General features: G+C 38.0%; 1 protein-coding gene across 20 annotated transcripts in view; it reads right to left on the reverse strand.

Moving 5' to 3' along the window:
- The window catches only part of ROBO2 (roundabout guidance receptor 2), a 1,073,259-nt gene that overhangs the window by 64,446 nt on the left and 996,680 nt on the right, over positions 1-12,133 (reverse strand). For all 20 annotated transcript variants that reach the window (XM_061453979.1, XM_061453978.1, XM_061453980.1 and 17 more), the window contains 3 exons: positions 9,370-9,601; positions 3,435-3,559; positions 485-656 (listed from right to left, as the gene is read on the reverse strand). In XM_061453979.1, the coding sequence (XP_061309963.1) occupies positions 485-656; positions 3,435-3,559; positions 9,370-9,601 (529 nt within the window). The remainder of the gene's footprint in view (positions 1-484; positions 657-3,434; positions 3,560-9,369; positions 9,602-12,133) is intronic.

Consider the following 12,133-nt stretch of genomic DNA (forward strand, 5'->3'; position numbering starts at 1 on the left):
GAAGTTACTTATTCTTTGATAGAGCAAGCTTGTCTGCTTGGGCTTGGGATACCTGAGAAACACTGACTTCAAATGTTCAGAAAACCAGCTGTAAATAGTGCCTTAGGCACCAATGGTATGAGTAAGGCAATATTACAGTTATCTGAGCAGGAGAAAAAGGGAGCTGGATCTGTCAGTTCCATAAACCCATCAAGCTGATAAAGTGGTAAATTTGAAAAAAAAAAAATATTAAATCCGTTTCACTAGATTATCTCCATTTTCTCCTATGTTTCAGGAACACATTTCCCTCCATTGACTGTGAGAACTCTGCACAAAGAGAAGACACAACATCAGCAGTCAGTGAGACGTTAAAAGCTAACTAACTAGCTCTATTCAAAACTCGTCTGTTGCTCCGTGGATTTTTATGCTTCCAGAAGTGATTTATGAAAGCATTTCTGAAAGTTGAAACGGACAAAACAAAACAACAAAACAGACATTCACTTACCAATTATTATGGGTTGTGGTTCACTTTTTACTCCCACGCCTGCACTGGTGCTTGCAGCAACTTCCACGCGGTACTGAATACCTGGATATAGGCCACCTATTATTACAGACCGAATGGCTGCATCTACTGTTTTGTTGATATGAAATCGAGTCTCATTACCTAGGCACCAGATCTGGGACAAAAGTTGATGTGTTAAAAAATACGAAATTCGTCATACATATAAACAAATGCACATAGATATGACATACCAAGGTATTGCATGAGAATCACTTATACTGGACTTCTTAATAATGTTACTACCCAGGAGTAGCTGGAATTGCGATGATGCAAGCTATACCATCTTACATAGGACTGAGCCAGCTGCAAGGACTGCTAGCAAATACCTCTCTGGACTCTTGCTCTCCGTGGTTCTGTGCTTACGCTTCTTAGAACAGACCAGAATCATCCAAGTGAAAAAGAGGCATTATACAATAATTGGACTCTTGTTCAGTAATATGATTACCACCAAACCTTTCCTAGGAAAAAGGCCCACTTTTTTTTCAACATTCGTAATTTCCTACTGAATAGCAAAAGGACCCCAAATAATATAAGCACAGGCTGAAACACTTCCTAAAGTACTAAAGAAGAAACTATTTTCAGAATAGTTTTCTACTTCCTTTCACAGCACAACAGGGATATGTGAAGTTTCTGAAATGGACTAAGTACAAACTCACTTTTTACTGCTGGTTTTGTGATTACTTACACTGTTCAAGAATCTAGGTATCAATTCCTGTCTCTCTAATTAAACAGAAAAAACACTGTAATCTCAACTGGCATTTTGTGATGAGAAAGATCTATGACTTCAGTGTTATGTCTCTCTTGCATTTTTCCATAGGCATTTCCCAAGAAGTTTCAAAACTAAGACCTTTTAAAGATTCTTCTTCAACTAGTGTTATCTGCATATACTGTTTTTGTATTATTAAAGAAAGTATTTACTACCACTCAAGAAAATCAGTGCATAAAGATACCACATGTACACTACATACCTATAATAGCAAAAGAAAGCACTTTGGGTGGAACCACTATCAGCAACCAGGTGGTGTGTTTAAGCAACAGCAATGCTCTCTTTACACTTGTTTTTGACCCGCCTCAGTGTTTTCTCACCTTATCTTTTTTCTGTGAAACACTGAGGAAGATTTGGAGGGCAAAAGAAATCCTTGTTTTTCTAAGCTCCAGCAGACCTTATTTTCAGGCCAGAATGCTTTAGGGTGAGAAACTGTTGTGCTTATTCTCTCACTCCTTGTCTGCCCTGGTTTTAGGTTACAGTAGTTATGAGATGCCCCTAATTAAGGGCATTTAATTCATAAATGAATTTACAGGCGCTATGATGCTTGCAGTAGAATCAACAGATCTACATTCAATTCACTAGAAAATGCACTGTAAAACCTCAGCAGTCATCTTATACTCAAGGAACTATTAGACTATTTGCACTACATTCCCTGTAGCCAGCTCACTAATCGGGCAGCCACCCAATCGAACACAGAAGGGATGTAAGAGGCAGTGACTCCAGCTGTTTTTATAAACAGCCTAGAGGTCTGAGCACTCACCTGGAACACAGCTTTTATTAACCATCAGTCACTTTGGTTCGTATCTACATATGTGTGGTTTAGAAGTGGGCTTTAGTTATTTGCCTGTAAGTCCTTGATGGTTAATACTGTCTTATACTGGAGTCAGTATCAAGATTAATTAAAGCAAAGGCTAATTATTAATTGATATGAAAATGAGATCAATAAAAAAATGGGATTAATAAATCTTGATATTGACTAAAAGCAAAACAAAAGAAGTGCTATGCTAAGCATTAATATAGTTATGGGCGACATGGTCTAGTATGAGGCACCCCTGCCCATGCCAGAGGGGTTGGAACTAGATGATCTTTAAGGTCCTTTCCAACCCAAACCAGTCTATGTTTCTATGATTGTGAGCATTTACTGCATCCCTCTGACCAAGCGATACACTGGAAAAGGCTGAACCATTAGTTGATTTAAAAGTCAAGCACCTTCTCTCTTCTACATGCTGTGCTCCCCCAAGATACAGCAGTGGAAAAAAATTACATCTTTTTGTGTGAAATAAGCTGCAACCACCACTTCCACCCTTTATGGGACTGTCAAGAAAGCTGCCCTGCTCTATCTCAACTAAAGATTTCATGATAGATGTACAAGTTGTGTTCCATGTCACAAGCTGGTGACAATGTTGAACCTTTTCTGATTCTCTGCAGTCATCCCCCCTGCCAATAATACACTGCACTGTTGCCATGTTGTGAAAATATTCCTTTACAAAAGTGAGCCTAGTGGGGATTTACAGACTACAGCAAAATTTAAGATGGTATATAGGGAGTGGATACTTTGAGCCACCACAGCCACAAAGAAGGAAAAAATACAACCAACGCAGGAAACTGTCATATAACAAACTCTGGATATAGCAGTGGTGCTCGACCTCAAAGCAAATAACCTAGCACTTTTAAGTTGTGAATCTTGACAGAGAGAGTATTTGGAGGAAGTTGTGTATTCTCCCAGAGCCACAGTCCTTGACTTTGACCTTGAAGTGTTAGGATTAGCAGTTTTGCAGAGGAAAGAACAGGTATCTTTTCTGGCAGCTTTTCTGTCAGACTGAAGGCACTTTGAGACAGGGGCTTCACTGCCTGCCTTGGGAGTGCAGAGGCCCTTAACAAAAATCCTCCTTCTTCCACAGCAGGGAAAAGCAAGAAAGAGAAGTACTGTAAACTAGCTGGCCATTACAGCTCTCTTCCAGATCTAGTTCATTTTTGCTTTTGATATAACAAGCAGTCTCCATACAATTATATGGGCAGCTGTAAATACTGTCAGAATCTAAATCCATAAACAGCACTGTTGTTTTGTAAATCAAGCAGGCTGTCTCCTCCACACATAACTCTCCCATTAGACATTATTTCTACCTTATACTCCTGGATGACTCCATTTTGGTGATCTGGAGGCGGAGGATCCCAGGAGATGCTGATGCTTGTGCTGTTGTGGTTTCCAACTGTCAGGACAGTAACAGACTGAGGAGGGGCACTCGGAGCTACACCAAGGAGAGGGAACAAACAGAAGCAAGACATTAATCCATTCGCTAGAGCACAAATTTTGCTGAAGCAGTGTAAGAGCAACTACACTAGACAGTATACGAAGTTCACGCTCCCTGCAGGCCAAGGTGTGCACATTTTGTTAGGCATTGACAATCCTGAAAAGTGCCTTTCTGAAGAGAAGCATAGCTGGATGACAATGCGGAATTTGTGGCAATGGAGAAGCAATACAAATCAGTCCTCATTTATTTATAATTTCTTAGTTTTGCATTGGAACTATTCTCGCCCTTGCATTTGTTTTCTGTAATATACATGGATACCTACAGGCATATCAACTAAGTCATAACTTAGTCATAACGTAAGGCTTTTTCACTCGGGCTGAAAAGTGTTTCAATTCTTCTTTTTCCACATGGCCTAATAATAACGTGAGTGGCAAGCATCTAAGGATCTTTATTTGCTCTCCACAAAGACAATCAACTTAAGAGTTTTAAACATAAAACCTTGCAAGTCCTAGGTGGAAAAGGGTTAAAGTGTTCAGGGCTTTACATTAAATACCAGTGAACAGAGGAGGTGCTGAGTTAGGTCAGATATATACTTATGTCCTCTTTTCCCTAGGCAAATTGCTTTCTCTTCAGAGTCCTGTTCAGTTCAACCATTCACAGCTGTTTGGCTGGTCACTGTGTATCAAGGCCACATCTACCAGACAATTGCTTGCCAGCCCTGCTACATTGGCTAGAAGTGTGGAAAAACAAAATTATAGCTGTTACTGATCAGAGCTCTGCTGGCAAACCCCTCTTACAGCTACACCAGCAGCAGGGTGCTTCTGTTGGCTCATCACATGTTGTCTGGGAAGTGGTACAGCAGCTCTGCTACAGAACAGTCCCCTCTGTGAGCATCTGCTGCATCTCCACGTGGGGGCTCTCCCACCATAGCTATAGCTGCCATGGCAGAGGGCTGTGGCATATGGCCCTCAGTCACCTAAAACTTCTTGCAGCCCTGTTTCTCCTCTCCCTTTCTTCTAGGCAAGTGTTAAAACCACCACAGTGGCAAGCCAAGTCACCAAAGTCGAATGTATTGTATTAATGATGTATAGTCCCTGAGGAAAAAAAAATATCCATAAAAGCTGCACTGAACCAGTCCTAGGATCCATTTAGTCCATTTACCCTAGTCCATCTATCCAGTCTTCAATAAAACTAATAGAAAGAGGCTAGGAAAGTGTGAATTAATAAATCAAGCATACAGTGATAACTCTCCAGGACAATTTTCCAATTCACAGAAGCCTGTTGCTTAGATACTTTCTGTTCCAGGGTGATGTCTTTGTGTTTAATAACTCCTTATGGAACTTTTCTTCCATGTATTTGTCATCACCTTTAATATGACCTTAAAACATTTAATATGAAATATGGAAGCTGATTTTGGAGACTTATAGTACACCTTGTACCAAAACCTAAAATATTTATTGTTCCTCCTGCCCCCAATTTAAAAACTGGATAGCCCTCTGGTTTTGGGCATCTCAGGTCATGTGTCACAGCTCCCTGACTCCAGTCCTCAGGTCTAGACTGTTCCTATTCAGAGAGGACTCCTTCACTGCTAAGTTCCATGGCAACAGGACTCTAGTCTTATCTTTAACAGATATTCCTAACTGCATGAACATCCTTGGACCACGCTTCTCAGAGAAGCAGAGAGCCACAGGCAACTATGTTAAAGCCTGGCAAGTTAATACAATTAAACACAGCCACAGATATCAGGACTATTCCCGTCTCCTGAGTCAATTCAGACTTTCTTATTGTTCCCTGTGGCCTCTTTGAGACTGGCTGTGTTCCCATTTCAGATGCTCCTCATCATTTGACCTGGCAGAGGCCCATGGAACTGAGCTAAAATCCTTACCCTGATAACCCTGAAGAGTTGGAGTAGCCTGTGGCAGGAATTACACAGCTTAAAACAATGATATCGGGGGTGGGGACAAGAGACCATACAACATTACATCAGAAAAAATACTTTAGATGAAAAATAGCACATGCATTACTGTCCTGTGAGACTGAATGTTTTGTCAGCTACATTTTCAGATGCTGGTTCAGCTGCAAAGGAAATAGTGCTTGGTAGAGTCCTTGTGACCTTGCATGACAGAGAAACACTGTACTGAAGGGGAGAAATGGGGCTGTATTGTGGACAATTTGACTCTTATTCAGCTCAAGTGAAGCACAGAAGGGTGGCCTTGGCCTATTCCTTGCCATTGCGCAAAGCATAAAATTGGTGAAGTTAATAGTTGCATTGTGTATTTTGTGGTGTCCTGGGTTTAAACCACGACACATGGCAACTGAAATAATTTGCCACACAGCAAAAAAAATAGCATTTTAAAAGTCTCCAAGTTATTTAATAGCAACCAAACCATGAATAAATGCATGGGTGCAATATTAATTAGAACATCTTATGTGAAAATAATAATCATTAAAATGACAACGCTTAGCACTATGTAACTCATTTTTGGTTCTAAGTGTTATGGAACAACTTGCTGAAATGTATTCACTTTCATCCTCAAACACATTCAGAAAAACAATTTCTTATATATGAATATGTGAAAAGAAAGAGAAGGGGGAGAGCAAATTCTAAAGAAATGTAAAATGAATACTGTAACATTTAAAGAAAAGCATACTATATTCATTTGTCTTTGCGTTTAAACTGCATGAATATTCTAGTTAATATTCTACCAGTGTGTGTCAGTTTGGGGCTTTTTTAGATGATAGATGTGAAGTTTGAAGCAAAATTGAAATTGCAGCTGATGAACGCAGCTGAAAGTATCATTTTAAGAGCTGCACTAAGGCAAGAAGGAATTCGCAGTCACAGCTGATAAAAACTAAGGAGGCTTCCATTACCGACTGCCATATTTTTGTGGTGACAAACAATCTACAGAACAAATACTACTCCACAAAAGTGATTTAAAACAGTGGATGTAATTGCAGAAACAGAAAAAAAAGAAAGAAATGAACTATCCTTAGAGCAAGTGTGAAAGAAATGGTGAAAATGATAAAATAAAATATTTTACTTAGCTCATTTTCTATGTGTATACGCATACATGTACACAACAGTTCTGTTTCCTCTCTCTGATAATATCACTCTGTAAGCTGGCACCATGATATAAATTAAGGCCCTTGTCTGACACTGCTGCAGTTATTAAATAGATCACATTGAAAAATAACATTTTTTAAACCGTTTTCTCATTTCCCTTGCTGCTGGCTTGTGGAGAACACCTTGCCTGCTTCTTGACAGGTCAATTATTCCAGTGCTCAGCTTCTTCTTACAGATATGAAAGAACCCAAATCGCTGCTCATCTTTTCCAGAGGCAGCCAAACAGAATTCCATTTGTTACCTTCACAAGGCCAAAGAGGCAGGAGATGGATGGATACTGAACTGTGACAAATGTCTGATCTAGAGGAAAAGTCTAACTGCAGCACAACTGATTTTTGGAGGTAGACCTCAGAAGTAACATAGCACGTAAAATTTAATCCAGCAGAAATCTGCCACTACTTTTTTGGTTGTACTTTGGCTTTACCAGGGCTATTTGTTTTGATGTCACAACAAAAAATTCCAATGCATGTATCAATTCCCCAAATTATTTTCTAAAAATAGCACAGTTGACATTTTTTAAATGTCAAGCCTAAAAAAGCTCATTTTCAAAATGGAATCACAGGCACCATAGCAAGTGGGATCACTTCAGAGACTGCCATCTTCCTTCACTGGACAAGAAGCAAACCGCTGCCATTAAACATTCAGATAATGTTATTTTTTTAATATAGGAACAACAATATAATTGCAAATATACTGTGAGGAATTAAAGAAAACACATGGAGAACTGCACCTACTGAATGTCTCCATTTTCTCATGGAAGCACTTAACTTTATCACCTAAACAAGAGGAAGATTTATTTGCAGGGGCTGACATTTGTCTGGTGGTAATACTACATGTTATAGGCTGATGTTTTTTTGAGAGAGATAGTTGTAAACAGACTCCTTGAAGGTCATATTAATCTACAAAGCGTATCCTAGGCTGAGAGTTATACATACCTGTAGGCAAGAAAAGTTCTTTAAATTTTCACTATGTGGAAAGTTATTCCACATGAACAAAGTGGCCTTTAAAGTAGAAAATTACTTGACAGGCTCTGATGGGAGATGAGGTTTATCAAAGAAAATGTCATTCCTCAAGTATTCTATAGAAATAGAAGGTACAAAATCTTCTCTTTTCCAGTAGTTCTTAATTTACCTTTAGCAAGAGACGGTTAGATGAACTAAATAAATAAAAAAACCCCAATCAATTAAAATTGGACAAGAAGAATATCTGTCAGTGAGGGGACTAAATCCTACATCTTAACTCTAGAAAAGCAATTGCACCTATAGAAAGCTTCTTTCCATTTTCTTGGGATTTTTTAAAGCTTTGCTCAGAACCCAGCAAGATATTTTTTACCAACTGTTTAGGCTTGATAGTCTGAACAAACTAATAGAAAACATAAAGTCCAAAATCCTAAATAAGATTTGAACAACGCCTTCCTACACGGTGTTCTACATGTTGCAGGACACTGAATTTTCTCATTGACAAAGTATGAATGGCAACCAAGTTATCTTCATGATTACTTATTTGTTGAGTAATAATCATAACAAATCAAACAGAAAAGTGAGTAATAAGCAAATCCATTTTAGAATTAAGAAGTACTTGGCAATCAGCACTAAACTGAACTTCAGGAGACCACTGTAAATGATTAAGATGCATCTTCAATAGGAAGGAAAGTGTGCATTCAAACCCATTGAAAACTGCAGGAGCATTCTTATACTTCACCAGTATTTCTGTCCCTTGTTTTGAAAGAAATCAATGAGATAGAGAGAAAAAGAACTCTCATTGTTAGGGTCATTCTTCTACTTTTACAGGTGAAATTTTCCAGGGAAAGGATGCATTAGATAGGCCTACAGATAGGTTTCTTGTACATTTCTAAGAGAAAAAAAAAAAACAAAACTTGTATCTTACCTCACTTCCTTTACCTTTCATTAAAAAATCAGGCCTGGAGTGTGTATGTTTTAGAAAACTATATACCATGGTACATGCTATGGATGTAAATGCTTGTGCATTTCAGTAGTATAAACTGTTTACTATGTCTGCATACTGAATGTTTTACAGAGGCTTGAAAGGTACTTAAGTAAATCCTCTGGAGGACTAAATAGGGCAGTTTCATGAGCTCTGTTGACAAACAACAGAGTGGCCTGACCTTGAGACTGGAGTTCCTTCAGACTAGTCAAATATCTGTCCTTCACCAGTCCCCATTTCCCAAACAAACCGCTCCTCTACATTGTTACCCATTCAGAAAGATGTTCTTAATATCAAACACTCATCTGTAAAAGGTTTCTTTTATTAGTTTTGTCCTCAAAGTAAAGGCCAAAGCCTTTTACTGCAGCAATACTAGCTATAAAAGAATGGTTGCAGTGCACTTCTGGCTCTTACGTCCTTCTGATCTACTGGTGGCATTGGGTCTTCCAAGAACGATATAGGACTGGTCCAGTGCTTTCTCATGGAATACTAATAGTACAAACCCAAATATTATATTGAATATATTGAATTCTGATAATTATATTGGATATTCTAATTATATTTAATAATATATAATTGAACATTATAATAATGATATTGAATTCTAACACCAAACCTGTATCTAACAAACAGAAAATGTGTGGAAGAAATAGAGCTGGACATACTCATAACACACAATAACCAAAACCGTTCAGTGTTAGGTATGGAAGACAATTGCTTTTCTGACCATTTTACTAACCTTCCTCTGTGGTGCGAGCAGACTTTGATTCACTGTCCATTCCTTGGAATTCATTGAAATAAGGGCGAACCTTAATTTCATAAGTGACCCCCTTTTTCAAGCTGACGAGGACAGCACTGCGCTCAGTTGGGACTTTGACCTCCAAGTTCTGCCATACAGCTGGAGAAGGTAGGCCAGATGTTTGACGATACATCACTCGGTAGCCCTGAATAAACTGGGATTGGCGGTCAACCTAGAAATGGCATTAAATAACGCATCAATAAATGTATTAAAGTAACGAAACTGTATAAAAAGAAAGCAAGACATTTCCCTAGAATACTTCTGTCCTCATGAAAAAGAGAAAATTAACAGTTGTTTAAGCGCTGAATTAAAAAATCAAACTGCCTTCCTGTAAGTCACTGTTGATTAATTGTGTCTAAAGAGCATTTTTCTCACATTATTTGTTATAGAATATTTCTATTTTACTTTCCCCGGCTCTATATATCATGACAAATACCACCTTAAATCACAAAACAAGGCCCCACCTCTGCAACGAATAATGAAAAGAGAACTTTGGCATAATGATTACTGCATGTACACTTATTAAGCACATCTTGGCTACTGATGCACTGAAATAGGAGAAGAAAAGAAAAACAAATTATTTTCAGAAAGGGACAAGTCTTTGAAGATACCCTACATGCTTTCAGTTAGTCATTACTTGGCTCGCAGCTCATCTTTTCATGAGATGCACAGGGAAGTAAAATAAACATAAGACAGATGCAGAGAAAACAGCTTCTAAGGGCATGTGCTGTTTCTTGCATTCACAATCTAAGCCATCTCTTTACGTCCTGGGGCTGTGATGCTCTCAGGCCATCAGATGGAGATGGAATGCTGTTTTTGGTTTATATTTTTATACGTTGCTAGGCAAGAAAAACTAAGATTGGACAAAAAAAGATTGGACCATACACAGAAGTCTAACAATTCTAAGCTTTCAGAACTATAAATAGGATTTGTGTGAAGGAAAAACTGAAAATGTGTTTTATCTCTTAGGGAAAAAAAAGCATGAAACAATGATTTGAGGTATTATGACGTTTGCATGAATTTTCTCAAAAAACAATCTAACCAATTTGATGGATAAAACCAAACCAAACCCAGCTGCTTCTGTAGACAACAAATAAAGAGCCAAAGAAAGTTCAGCACAAATAGCCAGACTATACAAATAGCTGTTTGGTAAATCTAGGAGTTCTAGCTAAGATCAACAAGTAGGATTTCTTTTCCACTCTTGACAATTTGCTAGCTCAGAAGTATTTCAGAATTAGAGGCAGATTTGTCTCACTTCTCTTAAGAATGAATGAAATTAAGGCTGAAAACACAAACCAGGTCTATTGTGCTTCTCTTATAATCCTGTACAGTTTACTGGGGCATTCAGGGGGGACACAGATTCTTAGGCATTAGAAAGGAGGGCAAGCAAGAAGAATGCTTTATTTATGAGAGCAAAGCAGAAATGTCTTTCATCAAAACTGTCACTGTTAAAAACCTTGCAACATATGTTACAACAACATTAAGCTTGCATTTTATAAACTTCTCTGCATTCACTTTAAGTGAATTTATGCACTGAAAGAGGGATATAACTCACAATAATAGCTTGTTAATACCGAAAGAATCAAGCTGTGTTTTTAAGAAGAACATTAACCAGCTGTTTCCAGATGAAGGGAGTCTGTAAATCAGAGTAAATTGTTTTTATCCATGTTTGACTTTGATTAACAAAATGTTTTATGGACACAAAGACTTTGTGAATATCGTGTTTACTACAAAATTCAGCAAGAATAATACTTTCATTCACTTTGTAATACCGATTCTCAACCTAAATTACAATAGAAGGCTATGATGTTTAATAATCAAACACTGGGTTTGATTCCTACCCAAGTTAGAAGCTACACTGAAAGACAATGTAACTTTGTTAGAACTTTCCATGTTGTCTTTGCTATGCTTTTAATCTCTACTGACTGCTGCCTAGCGGAGAACATCTGAAAATTCAGAGTTGACTAGGCTGAACAGTGACAGTATGCTGCTGCAAAACAGTATGGAAACTTTTGTACAGCTGGTAGAAACACAAACACACTCACTAACTCACTGAGAAGAAATGGATCCCTACAGCATACCTATAGCATATTAATTTTGAGTCCATCTATCCTCTTACATACAGGCAATATACAAAGTATTCATAATACTGAAAGTATTCATAAAGTGTACCAAAGTATACTTTTTCTGCTACGCTTTTAAGTTCCTAACCTAAAAGACTAACCAACACAAGGACTATGAAAACAAAACACAGTGCTATAACAAGGATGTCAAGTACATGGAAGCTATAAAAACACATTAAGTTTCACAGAGTTTTCAATCAGATGTTTGATTACAACAGGGCTGAGCGATCTGACTGAATTTCAGTTTACTGACAGTGATTCCATTGGCCAGGGTCTGGGAAGGCACTTATGAAAGAAAATACTATGCATTTTTGTAATGTTTTCTGTAAGCATTCAGTTGTATTCAGTGTCAAGGAGAGGATACAAAGCTATTTCTCATGCTGACTTAAAGCTAGTCTGAATGAATAGGGCCATTCACTTGGTCAAAATGTTGGGAAACTATGCAAAGGTCACTTCACATATGGAGAAAAGTGGATTTTTTGTTTTGTTTGGAGTTTTCTGATTACTAAAAAAACTACTCCTGGATAATAACATGGATTAATTGGAGGTGTTTTTGAGGTATAGGACAAGTATGTTTCCCA

Source organism: Pezoporus flaviventris, unplaced genomic scaffold (genome assembly GCF_033815535.1).
Source record: "Pezoporus flaviventris isolate CSIRO_AGI_PZ_B2104156 unplaced genomic scaffold, CSIRO_AGI_Pfla_v1 ptg000015l, whole genome shotgun sequence".
NCBI lineage: Eukaryota > Metazoa > Chordata > Aves > Psittaciformes > Psittacidae > Pezoporus > Pezoporus flaviventris.